The 26,771-nt window shown below is 40.1% G+C and overlaps 1 protein-coding gene across 1 annotated transcript in view; it reads left to right on the forward strand.

Annotated features, from left to right (window-relative positions):
• LOC130301888 (uncharacterized) overlaps window positions 1-26,771 on the forward strand; it is a 99,404-nt gene that overhangs the window by 1,981 nt on the left and 70,652 nt on the right. The window contains exons 2-6 of the mRNA XM_056551641.1: window positions 6,539-6,637; window positions 8,330-8,489; window positions 16,298-16,403; window positions 16,575-16,651; window positions 18,625-18,685. Of these exons, the coding sequence (XP_056407616.1) occupies window positions 6,539-6,637; window positions 8,330-8,489; window positions 16,298-16,403; window positions 16,575-16,651; window positions 18,625-18,685 (503 nt within the window). The remainder of the gene's footprint in view (window positions 1-6,538; window positions 6,638-8,329; window positions 8,490-16,297; window positions 16,404-16,574; window positions 16,652-18,624; window positions 18,686-26,771) is intronic.

A 26,771-nucleotide genomic window follows, 5' to 3' on the forward strand; every position in this document is an offset into this window, starting at 1 on the left:
GTACAGCAAGACAGAAAAGACAATACATCAGGGAGTTAATCATATTGCCACTTGCTCCCCTTGCCTTGTTCTACTGATTGGTAGGGATAAGAACACTCAGACCCTGACCAACCAAAACGTTTGTCATATCTCAGCGACATATCTCGCTAATTTTTTTTTAATGTAAGGATACTTTAGGAGGCAGGAAGTGTGCAGACACACACCCTATGGCCTGAGACGGTACCAGTGCCAGAAAGACAGACACAAAGGTGGGAGAGAGTGAAGACCAAGCTGCATTGCTGAAAGGGTAATCTGATGGGAATGCCCACCTGGAAGAGCAGAACACCAGCAGGAGCAGATGGTTGGCATACAACATTTCCCCCTTTGAGGCAACCTCTACTCCCTCTCTCTCTCAGCATCTAGGGCATAGCACTTCCTTCAGCACATTACACATGCACATAGTCACATGTGACATCCATTAAACCGCTCTTAAAAACATACTAGTGCCACCAGCTAGAACTAGACCCCCCCCCCCCCCCCCCCACAAAGTTCTGGAGTTTTTAGCAAAAGGCCCTATGTATACACCAACAAAAGTGCCCAGTAGGGGAGTAATTTCCAGACACCATGTCATCTGGATGCAACCAACATCCAGTTTTCTAGTCTTAAATACAATAACATAGGACAGCATGTCCCAGGACGCCACAAAATGTATACAATACTTAGCAGAACAGAAGATCGCTGCTGTTTCCTGTAATTGAATCAACATATTGAAAACATATAATGCACCCTGGCACATCTTACACTGGCATACAGCTTTTTGAATATGGAATAGAAAATTGGTCTCCCAGGGCCACCCAAGAAGTGGGTGGATTGTTACTTCTTTTATACTATCTATAGGTCTGACCTGGAAGTCATCATTTTCATTAACACTTAATGATAGTTGTAGGTAAGAAAATAGGACAAGGTATGGGGGGAACAACAAATGATACCGGATTTGGAAGAAAATGTGACTACTGGCAGAGTGTGCAAAGACTGTCAAAGGGCAGATGTTTTAGTACAATCATTAAAGGGGTATTCCAGGCACAAACTTTTTTTTGTATATCAACTGGCTCCGGAAAGTTAAACAGATTTGTAAATTACTTCTATTAAAAAATCTTAATCCTTCCAATAGTTATTAGCTTCTGAAGTTTTCTGTCTAACTGCTCAATGATGACGTCACGTCCCGAGAGCTGTGCATGATGGGAAAATATCCCCATAGGAACTGCACAGCTCCCGGGACGTGAGTCATCAGAGAGCAGTTAGACAGAAAACAGCAACTCAACTTCAGAAGCTAATAACTATTGGAAGGATTAAGATTTTTTAATAGAAGTAATTTACAAATCTGTTTAACTTTCCGGAGCCAGTTGATATATAAAAAAAAGTTTTGGCCCTTTAAGCTAAAAATCTACTTGTCTGAGGCATCCTGGATGGGCTGATGTGGAGGCAGTCTGGTCAGGGGATGGTCCAATGGTAAATGGTTTACATTTTGCATCTGTAGTGCTTTGTTACTATAACTACAATGCTTGCTTACTTAAATCCTAAGAATTTGTGACCGTAGTAATTTATAGACACAGGATGTTCCCTAACACTATAAAATGTTAATCTTGGCCTGATCTTAGTCAAGTGTTACTAGGATTATTTACTTATTTCACCTTAAATGTTTAAGAAAAGATAAATATAGTATTGCGTATGACAGATGGGTAGATAATTGAATTGAGGCATTCAGAAAGGATATAACGCAGGGCCTGCCATACGCTCCAAGCCTCTAGCTCATAATTTATATCATTCATATAACTAAACACTTATGTTCCTTACACTCTGTTCTTAAGACCAATGGTGTATATTATCAAATCCGAATTCATCATGTAAAATCATAGCAGTCCGAACTGGTTACAGCAGGCTCTTCTAGAAGAAGTAATGTCGGAGACGACGTAATGGATCATGAGAGTAGGTTATACCGAACAAAGAAGAATCATGATGATCTGCAGTGTAAGAATAAAATTTCCTTTAAAAGTGTGTTAATATTCTTCTTATATTTCCTGGTATTTTACTTCCTCGCTTCCTGTACTCCAGTAGTAAGTATCCCCACCAGTAGTGCAACATGGGGAAGAACTAAGGTTACTTTCCACGTTGCATCAGCTGTATGCAGATTTAACCCTGACCACATGCGGTGGCCAAAGGAATTTTTTTTAGAACAAATTTTGTTTAAATTGACATTTATTCATGTAAATTAGCTCATTCTAGGCTAAGTAGTCAGTGATTGACAGCTCTCTATATGCATACTTATACACAGATAGCTGTCAATCACTAATTAGTACCACCCACATGACTACTAAGCCCAGAATGAGCAGAGGTTTACATGAATAAATGCCAAGTTATCCTGGAACTTTTCTCACAAAACCATATATCAGTCTTCTCAGCTTCTCCTGCTCCATAAGATACTGCCTACTGTATGAACTGTATTTTCAGTGTGACAGATTCCCCTTTCCCAACATTCAGTGCAGCAGAATCCCATCAAAGACAATGGGAGGCTGCTGCATCGGAATACAGTGGTCCCTCAAGTTACAATATTAATTGGTTCCGGGACGACCATTGTATGTTGAAACCATTGTATGTTGAGACCACAACTCTATGGAAACCTGGTAATTGGTTCTGAAGCCACCAAAATGTCATCCAGAAATAGGAAAAAGTGAGAATTAAAGAAATATAAGTAGATAACTAATAGAGATAAAGCAAATCCTTACATATAAAAGTAATAAGGATCTGCTGGGAGCTGTAAATCATTGTGTATGTCAGTGTTTCCCAAGCAGGGAGCCTCCAGCTATTGCAAAACTACAACTCCCAGCATGCCCGGACAGCCAAAGGCTGTCCGGGCATGCTGGGAGTTGTAGTTTTGCAACCGCTGGGGGCACCCTGCTTGGGAAACACTGGTCTATGTAAAGGACAGGAGCTTCTTCAGGGTCCTGTACAGTACATGCAATGTCCTAAAAAAGTAACATGGAGCCGCCCTCACCTGGTGTCCAAAGGAGCAGGTAACCCTGGTACAGGTAAAGAGTACAGAACATGTAATACCTCCCTTTACTGTAGGAGGCGCTACCAGACACCAGTCAGTGCATACACTTCAGTAATACAGGTGTTTTACCAGTAAATTGCCCATTTTGATTGGTCAGTTCTTCCGGCCATTGACACGTTTCACAGATCTGGACTGTCCGTAACATTGTATGTTGAGTCTGGTTTCAAGTTACAATGGTCCAGAAAAGACCATTGTATGTTGAAACTATTGTATGTTGAGGCCATTATAAGTTGAGGGATCACTGTATTAGTTTCATAAAAAAAAAAACACATTGTTCAGTATAGATTTTTTGTCAGTAAAAATGCTATGTCTACTAAACCTGTCAATTTTTATCACCTGATGCAGGTCTTATGCACCTTATTGGCAAGTAACACAAAATACACTATATAGATACTGGTTAGAGGCTCTAAGCTGGATTGGTAAGGTCTATGCTGTAGTGGTCCATGCCGGCCGAGTGCTGTGTATTCTGGGGGATGTGGATTCAGTTCAGACTGACATTTTATTTAGATGCAGAGAATTATTGTTTCAAGCTCATTTTACTGTTGTTGAAGCAACATTGTGGGAATGGAAAAGAAATGTAAATAAGATTATGCTTTATAAAATTTCATATTTTAGATTTGTGTCAAAACTGGAAAGTTTTTGGGAATGGCATAGATATATTTGCAGTTGTGTGTGTTTTTTATTTAGGCATGAAAGACTTTTGGGTGTATGATTTTTTCCTGTTAGGTTTATGTATAAACTAGCAGAGTACCTGGTGTGGCCTGGTATTACTACCTAACCTTGTGGGAGAGCAAAAGCAACAATAAAGCTCTCCCCGCACTAACAACTCTGCACCTACCTGCCAGACAGGTAAATTATGCTTTGGTCATATCACATTGAACCTGCAGCAGGATGATTAAAAGTCTTGGTAAGCCAAAAGAATCATGATCAGGAGATGTAACTGATGTGGCATACACTGGCATGGGACTTCAGAGAAAAGCCCCAACCCTCACATAAGCTGGTGGGTTAGGGTTGATTCAGAATATCGGGTGCTGCGCGAAGATCGTGGGGGTCCCAGCAGCGGGACCCCCCGCGATCAGACATCTTATCCCTTATCATTTGGATAGGGGTTTAAGATGCCTAGTGGCGAAGTACCCCTTTAAGGCCTAAATTGGCTGTCTCCTTAAGGGATTAATTATCTTTTTTTCAGTTATCTAGCTGATATTGTTGGGTTGTTCTTTTTTGGAGCTAAAAAGAAAGAAAAAAAAGCTTAAAGGGGTACTCCTGTGGAAAACTTTTTTTTTTTTTTTAAATCAACTGGTGCCAGAAAGTGAAACAGATTTGTTAATTACTTCTATTAAAAAAATCTTAATCCTTCCAGTACTTATTAGCTGCTGAATACTACAGAGGAAATGGTTTTCTTTTTGGAACACAGAGCTCTCTGCTGACATCATGACCAGAGTGCTCTCTGCTGACATCTCTGCCCATTTTAAGAACTGTCCAGAGTAGGAGAAAATCCCCATAGCAAACCTATCCTGCTCTGGACAGTTCCTTAAATGGACAGAGATGTCAGCAGAGAGCACTGTGGTCATGATGTCAGCAACAGCTCTGTGTTCCAAAAAGAAAAGAATTTCCTCGGTAGTATTCAGCAGCTAATAAGTACTGGGAGGATGAAGATTTTTTAATAGAAGTAATTTACAAATCTGTTTAACTTTCTGGCACCAGTTGATTTAAAAAAAAATAAAAGTTTTCCACTGGAGTACCGCTTTAACAGATTAAAAGAACAAAAAAAAAAATTTAAGAAGTCTACTAAACCAAACAAATAAAAAACATCTCAGACTATACCATTACAAAATGCACAATAATATTAATAATCATAACATGTTTACCAGAGCTAAAAAATGATGCATTTACAAGTAAATCTCACTCTAACTGTACAATTAGCTGAACTGGCTCTTAATGGGCTCTTCCTAAAAGCTGCAGCAATAATAATGTCATTGGTTAAGCACACCCTATAAACATTCCTTAGTCTGAGCCTGGTCTAGTCTGTCATATGTGAGTGGAATGCAAGATCTGGTGGAAATAGCAGACGCGTCCTTAATGAGATAGTCTGACGTGCTAATAATAGCGGCCATTATACAATTGGAAATCATACATTATATATTTGGAAAGTTTTCAGACCCTTATACTTTTTCACATTTTGTTATGTTGAGGCCTAGTGCTAAAATAAAAAAGCAAGTTTTTCCTTATAACTTATAATGACAAAACAAAAACAAAATTTTAGAAATGTTTGCAAATTTAGTAAAAAGGAAAAAAAAATGTTCATGGACATAAATATTCAGACCCGTGGCACGTGAACTTTAGCTCTGGCTTCTCCCATTTCTCTTCATCATCTCTGAGATGTTTCTACACCTTAATTGGTTTCACCTGCGGTAAATTTAATTGATTGACATGATTTGGAAAGACACATAATGGACTACGCATATCCGAGCCAAAACCAAGCCATGAGGTCGAAGGGACTGCCTGTAGAGCTCAGAGACAGGATTGTGTGGAGGAAGAGATCTGGAGAAGGGTACAAAATATTTCTACTGCACTGAAACTTACAGTGGCCTCCATAATGGAAATTACCAAAACTCTTCCTAGAGCTGGATGCCCCATCAACCTAAGTAATTGGAGAAGAGGGGCCTTGGTAAAAGAGGTGACCAAGATTTTAAGAAGATGTCAACTGTGACACTGAGATGTAGAATAATAACATTCCTAGTCGTACCAGTGCTACAGGAATAGGCAGGGTCTTTTACGACATGGCCTATTCTAAAGCTTTTACATTTGGTCTGTAATTGTTTGAAGCCTGTTATGCTATCAATGACAGCATAGTGGAAGCAATGTTGTTTTCCTTAAAAATGGAAATCCCATGCTAATACTAACAGTGGTCACTATTACACTCTTCTGCATATGAACAGATATTTAAATTGTGTGACTGAATTTCAAAATCTGAGACATTTGGCCATGTGTAGTTAATTTGCTATAATAATCCAAGCAGAGAAATAGGATGTACTTTGGAAGTACCTACTGTTACACAAGTCCGCTCACCCGAAAGATGTACCTGTTCATGGAATAGAGGTATCCGATGCATGAAGACATATTGGTTAGTGCTCCATTCTTTCTTTTCTCTGCGTGGAGTATTTGCTGAAGTTGTAATCATGTAGTAGCACTGTGATAACCTGTGTCTACAATCGGGACTATGATTGAGGAGTGGCTGCATGGTGAAAAGAGGGTCAAGCGGTGCTGAGATCAAGTGACTTTTTTGGTTTCTGAATTTGCTATAATACCTGAGGATAGATTGCAAAATGGCTCTTTTCTTTCATTAAAAGATTAATCCTATTTGTGGGATTTCTGATTTTAATCTCCATCATTATTATGGTTGAAATTTTTTTTCCAGTGTGTATTGAACTTATTTTTTTTTCATAGATGGACGAAGTACGTTTAATACAGAGTTGGTCCAGGTACAATAATAAGATTCAAGTCCTCCAACAGTCTCTTGGACTTCCATTTTGGGAAACATCAAAGGTAATTTTTGTTGTACCTCCATGGTGACTGCGAAACACACTGTCCACTGACAGTCTGTGGACATTGCTTTAGTCTTTGCACTGACAAGGGGCATGATCCTGAGACACCTGAGGTGTTCTTAGGACTTTTACTACTGTTATTGGGTTCCCAAGAGTCTTCTTCATGGAGCACAACTATTTTGTGTCTTTATTTCAGGGGGACAAACCAGAGCTCGGCAATTTGCCAGCAGTTTTTACATCTGGAATTACTTTCCCTTTCCTCTCTGGCCAATCAATAGAGAGAACATCTTGTAAGCCCCTCCCTTCTTTCTGCTATGCTATATGATGTATTTAGTGCTGGAGTACAGTAGCTGAAAGGATCATAGCTAAGAAGGAGTTATATCACAAAAGCAGCTCTGGTCCAGGCAGTAAGTTGCTAATAATGATGATGACTAAAGGGTAGAGCGCATTATATTTAATTATTATTCTAATACTGTAACAGGTTTACAGGGAAGTAAGACACCTAGTGGCCACCAATTTAGGGCCTTTTTTGGGACAGTGAATCATTAAGGGTAAATGAAGGCTAGGAAATGGAGAGTAGGTGTTTAAAATTACAGTGACCATTTAAAGGGGTACTCCGGTGGGAAACTTTTTTTTTAAATCAACTGGTGCCAGAAAGTTAAATGGATTTGTAAATTATTTCTATTAAAACAATCTTAATCCTTCCAGTACTTATCAGCTGCTGTATGCTCCAGAGGAAATTATTTTCTTTTTGAATGTATTTTCTGTCTAACCACAGTGCTCTCTTCTGACACCTCTGTCTGCATCAGGAACTGTCTAGAGCAGGAGAGGTTTGCTATGGGGATTTGCTCCTACTCTGCACAGTTCCTGACATAGACAGAGGTGGCAGCAGAGAGCACTGTGCTCAGACAGAAAGGAAATTCAAAAAGAAAATAATTCTGGAACATACAGCAGCTGATAAGTACTGGAAAGATTCCGATTTTTATATAGAAGTAATTTATAAATCTGTTTAACTTTCTGGCAGTAGTTGATGTAAAAAAAATAGTTTTCCACCAGGTAGCCCTTTAAGGTGTTTTGGTCCTTTACTGTAGTGTATACTAGATAGGGGCTTACAAAGTTTTGTCTCTTTACAGAACAATGAATACAAGCACTTATACTAAAATTAATAATAAAACTAAATATTTGCTTAATTTTGCCTTTTTATAATTTCTGGGAACACAAGATAAATATAAGAAAATAACGGATACCCACACAGTTTTAGAGCTTCCGAAAAACGTGTTATTATCCATGACAACTTTATTGTATCGACCAGAATCTAACAGTGAACCTAGTGACTCAGAAGGCGAGGGATGGACATGCTTAATATGAATTTCTGGAGCAGGAGATGTTACATAAACATTTTAGAGTTGGAATAAATAGTGCCTGTGACTTGTAGTTTCTCTGCGCGCCACCAAGTCTACGAGTGTGCCTATTTCAGGGATTCCTTACATTACTAGCAAGTGATATAAGCCCCGGAAGAGAGAGTCAGGGACCTGGGCCTGATTAAGGACAGGAATGCCAAGTAATTAGAGCTGATAACACTACATTTGTTATTAGACAAAGCACACGGAGCCCAGGAAATTATAGAGCTAGAAATATTCAGACGGCAGACAGCGTCTCTGACTTGACATTTCCTGCTTTCTCCCCACCACAGTCAACATTTCACAAGTCCGGCTTTCCAAAACCAAATGACACCTCCACAAAAATATTGCACTCTGGCCATCGGCACAAGACAGGAAGTGAGCTCCGGAGAGAGGTTCTCAAACATTGTGGACCATCTGCTTTTCATACAATGACAGAAAGCTACTCTAAAGGTGGGAAAGTATTGTTGCTTCACTTTGTAAAAATAGGAAATTAAACACATATAAACTATGCTGTGGTTTTATCAACAACTTTCCATAAATCATCAACATTTCCCTTCAAAATAAGAAGAATTCCAGTAAATAAAAATCCAGGAATTCTTTGTTCTGTCAGCTTAACCATGCAAAAATGTGACTTAGTTTATATATGCTTCTGGGAGGACTGGGCTTAGTGACAAGAATTGTGGCCAATTTACAAAGAGGTTGCCTATCCTTTACTCCTGAAGGTGAATGTAATCCATGAATAGATCACTAGATAGATTAGCTATGCAAGATGTGATAAAGTATGTGCACAAAATGCATAAAATCTTCGCTGACTCATAAATTCATGTATTTTATGTTAAATCTCACACAATGTGACTACACATAGGTGAGGTTTTATTTCCTAAACTATTCTGGAAAACTGGTTTGGATTGGATAATATTGGCAACAAGGCCAGACAGTTTTGATAATAAATGGGGCCCATTGTGCCAATTCTAATACATACAGAAAATTATAATGGTAAGATAATTATCTTGTGTCCTTTCATTAATAACAAATTCTTTACGAGACTTCAGTGTAATTTATTCACACATTATAACATGACCCAATTGTGAAGGATACAAATTTCTATGTTTCTAAAGAAAATCTCCTATTCATTAGTGTAGCAAAGTACGCTGTAGAATTCTTACAAACCAGCCATCTGTTCTCATGTACTAGATGTGCTCCAAGGAGGTTTATTAAGTATGTCTTCGGGACAGGTGCTAAATTATACCAAATTATAAGTCATTATAAAAATGTATTATACAGCCAGAGACAATATCTGTATTGGGAAACCTTTACAGAATTCACAAGCAAATGTTACATAAGGTTAAAAAAAAAAAGATGATTATTAAAGTATTCATTATAATGTCATTAAAGAACAAAAAGTTCTTATAAATGGTTGGCACGATGCAGCTGGTACTGAATTATTATGCAATCTGGCTGATCCTTATTTGGCTTTGAGGTAGAATATTACTAAGGAGTTTTTCAGAATATCAGAATGAGACATTGTCATCACTTGCAAATAGATATAGAGTCCATGCTTGAAATGCACGTGTCACTTGATGCAGCAGTTACATTTAACCCCTTAAGGACTGACCCATTTTTTACCTCTATGACCAGGCTCTTTTATTTTTTCTTTGACATGTATCTCTTTAAATGGTAATAACTTTAGAGCGCTTTTTCTGAGCAGAGCGATTCTGAGATTGTTTTTTTTGGGACATATTATATTTTATATAACTGGTGCATTTTTGTTCACACATTTTTTGTGAAAAACTTCAAAATATTGTGAAAAACTGGAAAATTTCTGGAGTTTATTTTAATATATTTTTTTATGGTGTACACTGTGCGGTAAAAGTGATGTTATATTTATTCTGTGGGTCAGTACGATTATGGCGATACCCATTTTATATAGCTTTCTATGTTCTTTTTCCTTTTCTGAGCAAAATTCTTTTTCTGCCATTCATTTTCCAACAGCCGAAACTTTTTTACTTTTCGTCCGACGCCATTGAGTAAGGGCTTATTTTTTGCGGGATGAGGTGTATTTTTTATTGGTATCATTTTTGTGCTACCTTTTGATCTTTTTTATTTTGCTATTTGTACAAAAATTGGCAAATTTAGCAGTTTTTTTTATGTTTTTTTTTTACGGCATTCACCGTGCAGGATAATTTACATTATAGTTTTATAGTACACGTCATTACGAATGTGGCTATACCTATTATGTATATGATTTGTGTTTTTGATCTTTTTTTGGTGATAATACAGGGCTTTTATTGGGAAAGGGGCATTTTTTAAATATTTTTTTACACTTCATACTTTTATTGAAGAACTTTTTATTTTATTTTTTACACTTTTTACAGGTTATATATACTATGCTGCAATACATTTGTACTGCAGCACAGTATAACCTGATGAGCTGCAGACACAAGAGCCTGTGCGATCCAGCCTCTGGCTGGATCTCACAGGCTTCCGTAGCAGGCATACAGGAGGTCATGATCTGACCTCCTGCTGCTATAGCAACCAACAGCGACCCGCGATCGTATCGCGGCGCCACCGTTGGAGAACAGGGGGAGAGCCCTCCCCCTGTCAACACAATAGATGCCGTGAACAGGATTGATCACTGCATCTATGGGGTTAATGCTGCCGGGACCGGCGCGATCGTGGCTCCGGCAGCTGCGACGGGACTCCGGCTGTGATTGACAGCCTGGTCCCGTCGCCGATCCCCTGCACTGCCCGAGGCAGTGCCTGAGATCGCTATGACGTATGCATATGTCCAACTGCGCAAACGTGTCGGATGATTGGACGTATGCATACGTCCTATAGCGGGAAGGGGTTAAAAATTCACCAATGTGGCCTATGTAAGGGCAGCTTCACATATGTCCGTCAGTCTGCCATAGTTGCCCTCCAGGGTGGTTGTGCTTGTTCAGAATATGTTTCATGCGCTGTTTTTCAATTTTGTGCAACTACGCCGACTATAGAAACTATGCTAGATTGTACATTCAGGCCCCTCATGCCAGGCCCCATTTGAGCCTATTAAGCACTGAATTGGACACACGATACAACATACCCAACTTATTGTTTCTGTGGTTATTATCGGAAGTGGTTCTGAATTAGCAACACGATCATTCATTGTAGCCAAATATATATTTTTGGCTGGCTGGGTTAGTGGTAGTGTGCCATGCGGCTAATTACATGTTTTACTGTGAATTGTCATAGTTTTGCAAAGTTGTTATTGTCCAAATATTTTTTTACAGAATGTAAAAACCTGTGGCAGTTCTAAGTACAATATATGCAGTTTTGCAACACAGCACACTACTGCTGTTCAGGAACCCAGGGTAATATAGAAATTTTGTAGAAAAAGAAATTTGTATTACAGTATATCTGTTCACTATGTAATATCTACATGATTTCTTGTCTTCACATGTTTCCTGCTACTTATGCAGGCCTACTAACAAGTCTATTAGTGAGCTGGCAGCTATTGCCTAGAAATGCGTACAACAGTAAAATGCGTAATGGCATGTTCATAATCCGCTATGGGTTTGCTGCAGACCCATTAAAGGGGTACTCCGCTGCCCCAGCGTTCGGAACATTTTGTTCCAGAGGCTTGGAGCGGGCTGCTGGGGTTGTGACATCACGGCGGGGTTGGTCTAAAACGGGGCGTGGCGTCTAAATGAACGCTGGGTGCTGCACAGAGATCGTGGGGGTCCCAGCTGCGGGACCCCAGCGATCAGACATCTTATCCCCTATCCTTTGGATAGGGGATAATATGTCTAGGGACGGGGTACCCCTTTAAAGTCAATGGGTAGCAACATAATCATCTTGCGGATTTTCCACTATTGAAATAACACTTGAGGAATTGGATTATGTTTCTATTTATTGACTTCTGCAGTGGAATTTCTGCTCCGGAGAACCCACAGAGGATTGTGTATATGTGAATGTATCCTTAAAGGGGTTACATGTGCTTAAAACTTGTGCCACCCAGGCAGGAAGTCAAATGTTTGGTGGGCCATCTAAAGTTCAATGCCCCTATATTTGAGAGGTACAAGATCAAATACAGTGATCCCTCAACTTACAATGGCCTCAACATACAATAGTTTCAACATATAATGGTCTTTTCTGAACCATTGTAAGTTGAAACCAGACTCAACATACAATGCTACGGACAGTCCAGATCTGTGAAACGTGTCAGTGGCTGGAAGAACTGACCAATCAGAATGGACATTTCACTGGTAAAACACCTGTATTACTGAAGTGCATGCACTGACTGATGTCTGGTAGCCCCCCCTACAGTACAGGGGGGTATTACATGTTCTGTACTCTTTACCAGGGTTACCTGCTCCTTTGGACACCAGGTGAGGGCGACTCCATGTTACTTTTTTAGGACATTGTGTGTTTTATACAGGACCCAGAAGAAGCCTCAGTCCTCTACATAGACCAGTGTTTAACAAGCAGGGTGCCTCCAGCTGTTGCAAAACTACAACTCTCAGCATGCCCGGACAGCCTTTGCTGGGAGTTGTAGTTTTGCAACAGCTAGAGGCTCCCTGCATGGGAAACATTGACATAGACAGTGATTTACAGCTCCCAGCAGATCTTTCTTACTTTTATATGTAAGGATTTGCTTTATCTATATTAGTTATCTACATATTTTTCTTTAACTCTCACTTTTTCATATTTTTGGATGACATTTTGCTGCCATTACCAGGTTTCCATAGAGATCTGGTCTCAACATACAATGGTTTCAACATACAATGGTCATCTCAGAACCAATTAATATTGTCATTTGAGGGACCACTGTATTCCAATGAAACCCCCCCAAATACTATCAATTTACCCCTAAATACTGTATGTCTCCTGGTGTGCGCCTTCTGCAGGCTATAGTCTGAGTGTGCAGTTACTGCACTGGGGGCAAAAGTAACTGCCTTGGTTCATAGCATAGCCAAACCTTGTCTTTATAGTAGGTGGAAGACTGAAGAATGTTTATTGCAACAACTGGCTTGATTTATTTATTGCTTCTTTTTGCAGAAAATATTTGCATGATTTTGATTTACCAGAAAGGTCCACCATTGCAACTATTTGTTTTTAATTTTTTCCAAAGGCAACTTTGCAAATAGTCTTCATTAATGTTTTTTTGTCTACAGCTCAATAAAATAGACTTTGCAAAGTTGCTTAATTTTTCATCTCAAATCAGTGGAACATGTCGCACGTGAATGTCCAAAGCTTCATTCATTCTCTAACGGGCTCCTAACAATACTGAACGCAGCTCACTCTGTGAGCTCTGTTCATTCAGGGATACAATTTTCATGCATCCTCAGGACCCTCATGGGTTCTAGCAATCAGCCCCCCGACGATCCTTTAGCTATCCCCTATCCGGCCAATAGGGTATGCAGTCATGGCCGTAAATGTTGGCACCCCTGAAATTTTTCAAGAAAAAGAAAAGTATTTCTCACAGAAAAGGATTGCAGTAACGTATGTTATGTTATACACATGTTCATTCCCTTTTTGTGTATTGAAACTAAACCAAAAAAGGGAGGGGAAAAAAGCAAATTGGACATAATGTCACACCAAACTCCAAAAATGGGTTGGACAAAATTATTGGCACCCTTAACTTAATATTTGGTTCCACACTCTTTGGAAAAAATAACTGAAATCAGTCGCTTCCTATAACCATCAATAAGCTTCTTACACCTCTCAGCCGAAATGTTTGCCCACTCTTCCTTTGCAAACTTCTCCAGGTCTCTCTTATTGGAAGGTGCCTTTTCTCAACAGTAATTTTAAGATCTCTCCATAGGTGTTCAATGGGATTTAGATCTGGACTCTCAATGGGATTTTTGACGTATGTTTGTGGTCATTGTCCTGCTGGAAGACCCAAGATCTCGGACACAAACCCAGCTTTCTGACACTGGGCTGTACAGTGTGACCCACAATCTGTTGGTAATCCTCAGATTTCATGATGCCTTGCACACATTCAAGGCATCCAGTGCCAGAGGCAGCCAAACAACCCTAAAACATAATTTAACCTCCACCATATTTCACTGTAGGTACTGTGCTCTTTTCTTTGTAGGCCTCATTCCGTTTTTGGTAAACAGAAGAATGATGTGTTTTACCAAAAAGCTCTGTCTTGGTCTCATCTGTCCACAAAACGTTTTCCCAGAAGGATTTTGGCTTACTCAAGTTAATTTTGGCAAAATGTAGTCTTGCTTTTTTATGTCTCTGTGTCAGCAGTGGGGTCCTCCTTGGTCTCCTGCCATAGCGATTCATTTAATTTAAATGTTGACAGATAGTTTGTGCTGACACTGATGCTCCCTGAGCCTGCAAGACAGCTTGAATATCTTTGGAACTTGTTTGGGGCTGCTTATCCACTATCCTGCGTTGACACCTTTCATCAATTTTTCTCTTCCGTCCACGCCCATGGAGATTAGCTACAGAGCCATGGGTTGCAAACTTCTTGATAATGTTGCGCACTGTAGACTAAGGCAAATCTAGATCTCTGGAGAGGGACTTGTAACCTTGAGATTGTTGATATTTTTCCACAATTTTGGTTCTCAAGTCCTCAGACAGTTCTCTTCTCCTCTTTCTGTTGTCCATGCTTAGTGTGGCACACACAGACACACAATGCAAAGACTAAGAGAACTTCTTTCCTTTTTATCTGCTTTCATGTTTGATTTTTATATTGCCCACACCAGTTACTTGCCCCAGGGGAGTTTAACCTCTTAAAGATGCAGGGCATACCTGTATGTCCTGCACCCGGTCCCTATATATAACGCGGGGTATAATGAAAGCCGGGACCCTGGGCTAATAGCGTGCGACAGCGATCATTGTGCCGCGCGCTATTAACCCTTTAGATGCGGCGTTCAAAGTTGATCGCCGAGTCTAAAATGAAAGTGAAAGCTTCCCGGCAGCTGCAGTCAGGCTGATCGGGACCATCGTGGGGAAATCGCAATGTCCCAATCAGCTAGAACGCGAGCGGAGGTCCCCTTACCTGCCCCCGTCATGTCCGATCGTCAATTGATTGCTCCAAGACTGAAATCCAGGCTTGAGCAATCGACCGCCAATAACACTGATCTTTGCCTTGTCAGTGCAAAAACACTGCAAAACAATGATATAACACTGCAAAAAAAGTGTGAAAAAAAAGTTAATAAAGATCATTTAACCCCTTCCCTAATAAAAGTAAAAATCACATCCCTTTTCCCATTTAAAAAAAAAATACTGTGTAAATAAACATATGTGGTATCGCCACGGTCAATGGTGTACAAGCAAAAAAATTCCAAAGTCCAAAATAGCATATTTTTGGTCACTTTTTATACCATGAAAAAATTAATAAAAAGCGATCAAAAAGTCTGTACAATATAAAAATGGTACCGATAAAAACTTCAGATCATAGCGCAAAAAATTTGCACTCATACACACTCATTCACTCATGCACCATAAGCAGAAAAATAAAAAAGTTATAGGGGTCAGAAAATGATCATTTTAAACGCATAAATTTTCCTGCATGTCGTTATGATTTTTTTCTAGAAGTACGACAAAATCAAACCTATATAAGAAGAGTATTATTTTAACCGTATGGACCTACAGAATAAAAATAAGGTGTCATTTTTACCGTAAAATGCACTGCATAGAAACGGAAGCCCTCAGAAGTTACAATATGGCATTTTTTTCTTCAATTTTGTCACACAATTAATTTTTTTTCCGTTTCTCTGTGCATATTTCTGTAAAATGACTAATGTCACTGCAAACTAGAATTGGTGGTGCAAAAAATAAGCCATAATATGGAATTTTAGGTGCAAAATTTAAAGGGTTATGACTTTTAGAAGGTAATGAGGAAAAAATGCAAAAAACGGAAAAACCCTGCGTCCTTAAGGGGTTAGAAGAGCATCACATGCTTGAAACAATCTTATTTTTCCACAATTTTGAAAAGGTGCCAATAATTTTGTCCAGCCCATTTTGGGAGTTTTTTCCTCCCTTTTTTTGGTTTAGTTCCAATACACACAAAGGGAATAAACATGTGTATAGCAAAACATGTGTTACTGCAATCCTTTTCTGTGAAAAATACTTCATTTTCTAGAAAAATTTCAGGGGTGAAAAACATTTACGGCCATTACTGTATCTTTCTGAAATTAGAGAAAATGACAAGAGATCTATTACTAACAGTAAATGTCATAGGCTTTTGTGCAATATTGCAGTAAAAAAATAAAAAATTATTATGTAAATGCTGTTTCTCCATTCTTGTCTTTTTCTTAAAGACCCAGTACCTAGCTCTCCTCCAATGCAAAAGGTACTTGACAAGGTTCTGATCAGAAGAAGCATTGAACAGGCACATAGACAGAACGATAGGGATGAAGCTATCAGGTAGCTTGAGATATATCATAACTATAACAATATTCATGTATCTTATACTAATATTCGAAACTGCCTCTTTTATTTCTTCATCAAATTATTTCCCACACAAAATCTGCAAAAAGAAGAAACTGAAAAGAGATTGTGTTAAATACCCTAAATATAGAAATTTATTTTTTTAAGGAAACTGGAAGCTGCCAAGGAACATTTGAGGAAAGAGCTTAAGAATTTGAAAGCACAGAATGAGTTCTTTGGAAATGGTATGTCTTTACCAATTATAGTAGGCAGCTATGCACTGTTTCCTCATATCTCCATCAGTGAACATGGACACACGGCTATTATGGCCAAATATGGCCAGGAGCCAGGGAATAGAGCAACCAGATCAGGGGAATCTGTCAATGTTCATTAGGATATGGCTGTTTTCCGGAGACCCTTGCACTGGAGAATGGATAATTTATTCTCTGCAAATCAACCATTAATACAGCCGGCTATTGTAGGGCTTGACATTTAGGATTTTTCCATCCAATACTACATCCTCTCAATAGCCAGGAGAAGCAAAACAGTCCTAATATAAGGACATTGATAGAATAATGTAAGATGTGTAACACCATATTTGTACATGGTGCTGGAATTTAATGAACATATCATACATTTGCATTTTACATAGAGCCATGATTTATCCATGTTTGTCAGGTACAAGAGATATGTATATCATACAGATATGATAGAATACAGGAAAAGTAGAACAATGTTTATAGCATAAAAACATAATTTTTCTTAAAATATTTATAAAGTGCCATTTTATTATTTCTATATAAACAATACGGGGGAGATTTATCAAGGGGTTTAGAGCTCTTTTTTGCTTACAAAAGTCGCCCAAAAAGTCGCATTAGCACCTAAGCAAATTTTTGTGCGACTTTTGGCTGTAAGCAAAAAGGTACAAAAGAGCATACAAAAGTGAATTTCACTTTGCAGTGGACAGGGATTTATCAGGTGCGAAAATCGCACAAAAAGTCGCAACACCTCAAAAACTCCGTAAATGTAAGCCAGTTAAGAGCTGGTTTACAAAACGGCTTTTGAGAGCAAATTTTTATATTTCCCTCTGGCAGCTGTGATGACAGCTTCAGGGGGAAATATGATATAACAACTGTACAAAGGAGCCCGGGCTGGCATCACTCTGCAGCTGCCCGGGCTCCGTCATATTTTCTCCCCGCTACCCTAACTTAATGACGAGGACACTAATTTACCTCCCCACCTTGTCTCCCACCCGCCAGCGCTGCACATCTCCCATCTGTCTGCTAACTGTTGCAAGACTACAACTCCCAGCATGCACTTACAGTGAGGGCATTCTGGGAGTTGTAGTCTTGTAGTAGGTAGCATGCGAAAGATGTGCGGTGCGGGCGGGTGGGAGACAAGGGGGGATGTAAATCAGAGTCCTCATCATTAAGTTAGGGTAGCGGCGATAGCATCAGATTGAGCCCAGGCAGCTGCACAGTGATGCCAGCCGAGGCTCCTTTGAACCTACCTCAGCACCGCAGAGGTTTTCTATCCCCCTACTGTAATTTCACATTTCCCGCTGGGTCCCGGGATTGGCCGGGACCGAGCAGCAAATCACGGGACCCTGCAGGAAATTTGATATTACAGAAACTCCGCGGCTCCATCATATGTTAAAAGGAGCCCGGGCTGGCATCACCCGGGCTCCATCAGATGCCAACCCCCCTACTCTATCTAACTTAATGAGGGGATGGGGACACTGCTTTACATCCCCCTTGTCTCTCACCCAACCGTGCCGCACATCTCCCACCCACTGCAAGAGTACAACTCCCAGCATGCCCTCACTGTAATAATAATAATAAAAAATGCTGTATTATTGCACTTGCTGACTCCTGATGAAGACGTGATCTGACAGATATGCAGCACATGCCTGGAGTAAGGAGGTTCATTGCCTTCCATGACAAGTCTTAGACACTGTCTGAAGTTATTTTATGATGCTGATTCACCAGGCAGGGAGAAGATACATTCTTTGATTCTACTTTTCACACAGAAGTTAAAAAAACTATGACCCTTGCATGGGTCTGTCCTCAGGAATTAGTCTGAGAATTCCAACATGAAACAGCATGAGAGCAAGTGACCTATAAAAGTGCAGCAGACAGGTTGATTGGAAGCAGATTAATAGCGATGAACATACTTTAAATACATAACCTGTTATTTTACTGCATGTCTTCCTTTACAGGGGTGAAGTCATCAGCGGCCACACCACTTGTCATGGAGTTGGAGTTTTCTCCTAATCTCAGGTTGGCTATTTATATTTACAGTGTGCTCTATGTAAAAATGGCAGAAAAAATGCATGTGTGTGGGCATATTTATCTATTTCTTTTCTTCCCATTCTTCAATAGAAATTAAAGATTTTCCTATCCTTGGTGACGGAAAATATAGATTTTATAAAAGATAGGAGGCGAACTTTATGCATTATATCTCTCTTTACTGAACTCAGCAGCAAATATTCAGTATCATATACATAGAAAAAACTTTAGCGTAGCCAAACATGCTAGCTAGAGTACAGTAACCAATCAGCATGTAGGGAACATAACATAAGACAGTGTAACTGAAACTCCACCTCTTTCTTTGCGGAAATAATAACAATAGTAAGGATGAGTCTCTCAAGAAAAGTCTGAAGAATCAGACGAGAACTGTAAACTTGGATGAGGAATCGAAGAAGGGATTAACATCTAATCAGGCAACCGGAACATCATGGGAGGAGATGGGATACTAATATGGTAGGTAGAAGATCCATGTCAGAGATATCATCCAACGAAGATCAATAGGCTAAAAGATATCAAATATATAAAAAAAACTACTATTATAATATGGGTATGGGTAATAAAGGGCGGGATAAGGTTTGTCTCCTGTCTTTTATAAAATCTATATTTTCCGTCACCAAGGATAGGAAAATCTTCAATTTTATTTCAAGACAGGAGGGCTTCACATTATGCTTAAAGGGGTACTCCGCCCCTGGCATCTTATCCCCTATCCAAAGAATAGGGGATAAGATGTTAGATCGCCGCGGTCCCGCTGCTGGGGACCCCGGGGATCGCCGCTGCGGCACCCCGCCATCATTACAGCACAGAGCGAGTTCGCTCTGTGCGTAATGACAGGCGATACAGGGGCCGGAGCAGCATGACATCATGGCTCCGCCCCTCATGACATCACGGCCCGCCCCCTTAATGAAAGTCTATGGCAGGGGGCGTGACGACAGCCATGCCCCTTCCCATAGACTTGTATTGATGGGGGCGGGCCTTGACGTCACGAGGGGCGGAGCCGTGATGTAACGATGCTCCGGCCCCTGTATTGCCCATCATTACGTGCAGAGCAATCTCACTCTGCACAGTAATGATAGCGGGGTGCTGCAGCAGTGGGACCCCGGCGATCTGACATCTTATCCCATATCCTTTGGATAGGGGATAAGATGTCTAGGGGCGGAGTACCCCTTTAAAGCTAGATATGTAAAATCATACAAGATATATATATATATATATATATATATATATATATTATACATAATATGTAAGTCTAAATAAGAATCATCAAACAATCAAACTATTATAGAGATATAGAGACATGAGATTCGGGACGGAAATAAAAGGTTTTAAAAGTCGATTCAGACGACCAATTGGCAGCTTTAAGAATATCAGAAAGAGAACCTCCCGATTGTACTAAATTAGTTGAAACTGCCTGATTGTACTAATTTAGTTAAAACTGTGCTCCTAGTGGAGTGAGCACCAAAAGTGGAAATATCGATAACAGCTAACGACATGGAAGTTCTGATCCATCTAGCTAGAGTGGAAGAAGAAAGAGGTAGATGAGGTTTACAAAAGAAGATAATGAGTTGAGAAAAAAGAAGAATGACAAAGAGAAGAAGTCTTTAATTCATAAGATTTAAGGCATCTGACTACATAAAGTTTAGGTTGATGGATAAAACAAGGATAAAATATTTGGTGAATATTAGTCTTTGTACGTCTATGGATAGAAAAAACAACTCCTTGAGGAGTATATTGTCTATGAGAAATATCCAAGGCGCTAACATCAGATACACGTTTGAGGGAAATAAAGCATAAGAGAGCTTTAAGTTTTAGGGATAGATGTTTTAAAGATAAACGGTCATTGTCTTCCCATGAAGAGAATAAAGAAAGAAGAGTATTAACATCCCATGTTGATAAATATTTGGGACAAAGAGGACGTTGAAGACCAATTCCTTTAAGGAGTTTACAAACTAAAGGATGTTTCCCCACTGGGATGGAATTAATAGGAGAGTGATAAAAAAAATTGCAGAACGATATAAATTTAAAGTTCTGTAGGCTTTACCATAATCAAAAGGTGAAGATGAGATATTCAAGATATGGACAATAGATGTGTGTACGGGATCCAAACCCCGTTGTGAGCACCAATGAAGCCAAAGTTTCCAGGCTGATCTGTAAGCAGATCTGGTACCTGGAGCCCAGGCTTCATTAAGGATGCTAGAAATTTCTGGGTTAAAGAAAGAATGCCTGAAATCAGCCAAGCAACCAGAGGAAGTTGGTTGGATAGAACTAGAGGATGTGGGTTCCCGGAGGGAAGAAGAGAAGGGGACGATGGAATTAACCTCAGAAGATCTAACAACATGCCTAGTATTTGAGGAAACAAATGGTTGAGATGGCCAAAAGGGGGTGATCAGGACAATGGTTGACTTCTGAATGGAAACTTGGGGAAGAACTCTCGATATCAGAGAAAAGGGGGGAAAGGCATAGAGTAGAGTAGGCATGTGTTCATTCATAGTTTTGATGACTTCAGTGTGAATCTACAATTTTCATAGTCATGAAATTAAAGAAAACTCTGAATGAGAAGGTGTGTCCAAACTTTTGGTCTGTACTGTGTATAAAATAGATATATAGAATGGATTCAGAGCAGATAGGGCAAAAGGAGTTAGACAATATAATAATATAAGGCTGACAGGACGGGAGAGAGATGCAGTACGTGACCGTGTCAATGAAGCGCTGAAAGGAGTGAGAGCGGCGGGGAAAATATTTCAGTTGAGTACCAACTGAAATAATATCTCGCGAGATGCATAAAAAACAACTGTGCCTGCGAGAAGAAGGAGAAGCTACAGCGCGAATGGGGCTGAAGGAAGCTGAGATCTCGCGATAAGAGAATAAACAGTGCGTCAGCAGTAGCTGAAGCAGGGGCAGGAGGATTACATGAACAGCACGCGCCGGAGAAAATATATACAGAGAAAAGGGGTAATATATATGAACAGATAAGAAAGGGAATAGGAAATAAGGAAAATATATATGAAATATATCACAAAACATCAACAATCACAATAAGCCAATGAGCAATATAACTTATCTCGGCTGCTGAACAGCAAAGAAAGAGGTGGAGTTTCAGTTACACTGTCTTATGTTATGTTACCTACATGCTGATTGGTTACTGTACTCTAGCTAGCATGTTTGGCTACACTTAAGTTTTTTCTATGTATATGATACTGAATACTTGCTGCTGAGTTCAGTGAAGAGAGATATAATGTATAATTTGAAGCCATCCTGTCTTGAAATAAAATCCTTGAATTACATGATCAAAAAATTACATGACTTCAGGACATCAAAGAAGATTTACAAAAATCTGTATGGAGAAAAAGTTGACCAATTGCCCATAGCAACCAATCAGATTGCTTCTTTTAAGGGGAACTCCGGTAGAAACCAAGTGGGAAACAAATGTTTTCAAATCAACTAGTGGCAGATAGATAAACATATTTGTAAATTACTTCCATTTAAAATCTGAAGCCTTCCAGTACTTATCAGCTGCTGTTTCTTTCCAGGCTGACAACAGTGCTCTCTGCTGACACCTCTGTCTGTGTCAGGAACTGTCCTTTCATGCTCTGGACAGTTCCTGACACGGACAGAGGTGTCAGCAAAGAGCTCTGTTGTCAGACAGGAAATAACTACTCAAATTCATCTGTAGTTTATATGTAGTATATAGCAGCTGATAAGTACTGGAGAGGTTTAGATTACAAATTTGTATAACTTTCTGGAGCCAGTTGAAAATATTTTTTTCCCACTTTCCTTTTTAAGGGAAAACTGTCATCCTGTTCACCCACTGGGTTATAGTGTGGGTGAACAGTGGGTCCTGAGATATGTCCCCCAGAAGATCCTCTGCTAAATTCAGAGAATCGAGCACAGGGGGCAAGGCTTTGCCCACTCAATTTACATATTCATTTTCTGTGACGCCACTTCACTAGGATGTCTTAGTGTTCAGACCTCTACCGATTAGAAGAACGAGCCAGGAAAGGTCTGTGCTGCCACGCTCTCCTCTCTCTGTCTGTGTCACGCGATTGAGACATGCTCATAGACTTACATGGCCAACTTGTCTCGATCACGTAATACAGACCCTGGAGAAAGCGCTCTGAGAGCAAAGTTCTTCTGGCTTATTCTCCTGGCAGCGGAGGTCTAAACACTCAAACCCCCGTGATTAGAACGTTTGACATGTTGCTAGGACAGCGGCCATTTATACCATTTTATTTATTTATTTTGCTATATCTTTAATACGCTGTATAGTTTTATATCAAGCATCACATACAGCTCTACAGTCTGATAGACTGTCCTGTTGCAGCCTTTTTTGCAGGTTCAGATTAGTCACAATAAAATCCAGATGTCATTGAGTGTTGATGGCTACAAAGGAGTAAAAAAGGAGCAATAGATGAGTGTAAAAGTTCACAGTTAGATAGGGGTTGAAAGATAGATCCCTAGGTCAGTAAGAAGTGAGCGGGCATCATCAGTCAGTGTAATCTGTAATAAAGCCTACATCTAAAGGCTATGGAATGGTTGACGTTGTCATGTTTGTAGCTAAAATAGCTTTAGAAAATCCATTATATATTCTGCGCAGAGGAAATCAGATGAGAAGATAGGCCTGGCTTACAAGCATTACTTGCTGGAGTCTGTTAAGCGCTGGCATCATGCCACGGCCCATTAGGCTCTGTTCAACACATTTAATAAAATACCAGAAGGATGCTCATTAATTTAAACAAGGGCTCAGGTTATAAATCTTGTTGGCGTTCACATGCCACATTTTTTAGTTTCTGCTCGCTTTTATGAAGTCATTCATTTATGTCAAATGGTGTTTGAATGTGCTTTATCAGATGTAAGGAACTGCCCAAAATAAATACACGGATCCTTGTGATGAAAGAAAGGGGGTTCACAATGTGGTTAATGAGATTTTATTATTTCCTTCTAGAGTACAAGAGAACCTCTTGGCTTCACTGTGTAGAATACTAAAAATTAGCTGTATATCTGTCTTTGGAAGTCTTAAAGGGGTATTCCGGCCTTAGACATCTTACCTCCTATCCAAAAGATAGAGGATAAGATGTGTGATCGCAGGGGATCCGCCGTTGGGACCCCCCCCCCCCCCCCCGCGATCTCTGTGCAGCTCCCGGCATTGTGAATCGGCGCTGCTCCTTCTCCTATAAAGGAGCTGTAGTTAAAATGTTTTACGGATGACGACTTTATTTATAATTTTTTATATTGCCACAAGGGTTATAAATATCTTGAGAGTAAGGAAGTGTTTCTTAGCCAGCATACCTCCAGCTGTTGCAAAACTGCAACTTCCGGCATGCTGGGAGTTGTAGTTTTTTAACAGCTGGTGGCACACTGTTTGGGAAACACTGAAGTAAGGGCACACTCACCCGTTTCCCATACTGTTGCATCTAAAACCTGTTTTTAAAGCAAAAAAAGTGCAGATGATACCACTGTGCATTACAGACAGAACATAGCACACAGACATGACTGTTTGATAGTTTCAAGTAAAATTAGTGTCTTTCTGGTCTCTGTAGTCATCTATAACCACTTCAGATACTTAAAGGGGAACTGACAGCAGGGTCACACTAACTTGAATATATATGTAGTGCAGGTGACTCTGTTTCTAACACTTCCTACTGGGTGAAAATCAGTGTAGACTTTCCAGAGATATTCATCTTGTTGATAATATGTTTTTTACTTAAATGCACTGGGAGGCAGCTGCTGTATGTGCAAAGTTTCTCCCACTCACTCCGGCCCATAACCACGCCCACTTCTGGCAATAACTCCGCCCCTTAATGGACATGCTGAGCAAGAGGAGATTAATATTTTTGAAAGCAGCAGAGTTATTGACAGAAGGGGGCAGGGTTATTGGCCAGAGTGGGCGGAGAAAGCATTGCACGTACAGCAGCCGCCTCCAGTGTCCATAAGAGAAAATTACCATATTAGCAAGAAAATGGATCTCTCTCGAACGGCTGCACCAATTTTCACCCGATAGGAAACGTTTAAATCAGCATCAATCGTACTATCTACCTGTATATTCACGTTAGTGCGGGTGAGTCTGCTGTTATTTTCCCTTTTAATATCTTTATTTAACCTGAAGTGGTTATAGATGACTACAGAGACCAGTAGGACCCTCAGGACTAGGCAATGGCCAAGTATGTTCTTGCTCTTACAGATTTCAAATCAAAATAGCACACTACTCAGGATTTTGTTAAAAAAAAAAAAAAAAGGGGGACTTCATGGATGTGGTTATGCATTTGTCAATGGTGGGATCCAGCTGGTTCTCGACGGTACCTGTAAACTGATTGTTAGAACAACAGCTGGTTTACCAATTTGAGCAGAAGCGATGATTGTACAAACAGGGGGTGTCTGGTGTTTTCACACCACCTGCCCCCACTCTATGGCCAGTTTTCAAGCTAATTCAATAAGGGAAGGAGACAGGTGCCTCCTCCTCCTCATAGCTTTACATGTGACCACCAAAACCCATTAACCCATCTTTTTTAATTAATTTTTTTTATGTTTTTCCCACCCCTGGTACATGTGGTATGTGCACACATATAAAAAAAAAAGTGCATATGCACTTGATGAACATAGGAGTTCCTTAAATATTAAGTGAGGAATTGTAACTATACAGTGAATGTAGATATTATATATAACTAATGCCAACATTCAGTGCATAAAAAAATGCTGCCATACGGCAAACAAAAAAAATAATGTAGCTATAGTGTACAAAAATAACACATTCATAAAATGACAGCCAGGTGTCAGTCAGAAGCAACTTAAGAGCCAGATTGGTGGTGGTCTGGCAGCTGGAGCCTGCTGTAACCCTTTTTAATAAGCTGGTCTAGACCTTGACTTAGTTTTAGTGAATAGTTGGTTGCGCAAATTAGAACCCTGAGCGGAACTGTTTTCTTACACGACAAGTAACATGTAAAAAAAACGTATCCCCTATCCGAAGGATAGGGAATAAGGCTGCTTTCACACTATGAGCATTCATCCGTTATTAAACATCCATTTTCTGTGTGAAAGCGGATGTATAAAAATGGATGAAATAACGGGTGCTAACAGATGAATAAATATTCATCCGTTAAGACCCGTTATAGCATCCCTCATGTATGGCCACCTCTGCCTACAGACTCCCACAGCCGGGACTACTACTACTTCCATCATGGAACAGACTTGTTTCCATGATGGGAGTAGTAATTCCCTGGCTGCGAGAGTCTGCAGACAGCTGGGGAGACTACATTAGTGTTTGTACTACTACCCCCATCATGGAACAGAGTCTGTTCCATGATGGGGGTTGTAGAACAGGGGCTGAGGGATTGATCGCACCGGGTTTCACTTCTGAGACCCGATGCGATCAGAAGCTGTTAGGCAGGGGAGCAGGCAGCAAGCTCCGCAACCCTGCGATGTATCAGTGTGTTTTAACTTTCAATTTTTAATCCCTCGCGAGGAGCCCTGAATGGTCAGTACCAAGGGGCAATTCAGGGCTCTTAGTGGGAGATTTAAAAATTAACATTGGGAGTAGCAGTGGGGGCCTTATGTATATTAAAAGCGCCATGGGGGCAAGATATATAGCGCTGCTGGGGGTACAGACACATAGGCTATATATCTAGCCCCCCAGCTCATTTATAATATGCCCCCTGCAGCGCATTAATAAATATAACCCCCCCCCCGCCGGCGCAAGTATAATGTATCCCCTGCCGGCGCAATTATAATGTACCCCCACCGGCGCAAGTATAATGTATCCCCCACCGGCGCAAGTATAATGTATCCCCGCCATCACAAGTATAATGTATCCCCCGCCGGTGCAAGTATAATGTATCCCCCGCCAGCACAAGTATAATGTATCCCCGCCGTCACAAGTATAATGTATCCCCCGCCGGTGCAAGTATAATGTATCCCCTGCCAGCACAAGTATAATGTATCCCCGCCGTCACAAGTATAATGTATCCCCCGCCGCTGCAAGTATAATGCATCCCCCGCCGGCGCATGTATACGTACCCTTGCAGCATATATATATATATATATATATATATACACAGGGTGGGCCATT

This window comes from Hyla sarda, chromosome 1 (genome assembly GCF_029499605.1).
Source record: "Hyla sarda isolate aHylSar1 chromosome 1, aHylSar1.hap1, whole genome shotgun sequence".
In the NCBI taxonomy this organism is placed as follows: Eukaryota; Metazoa; Chordata; class Amphibia; order Anura; family Hylidae; genus Hyla; species Hyla sarda.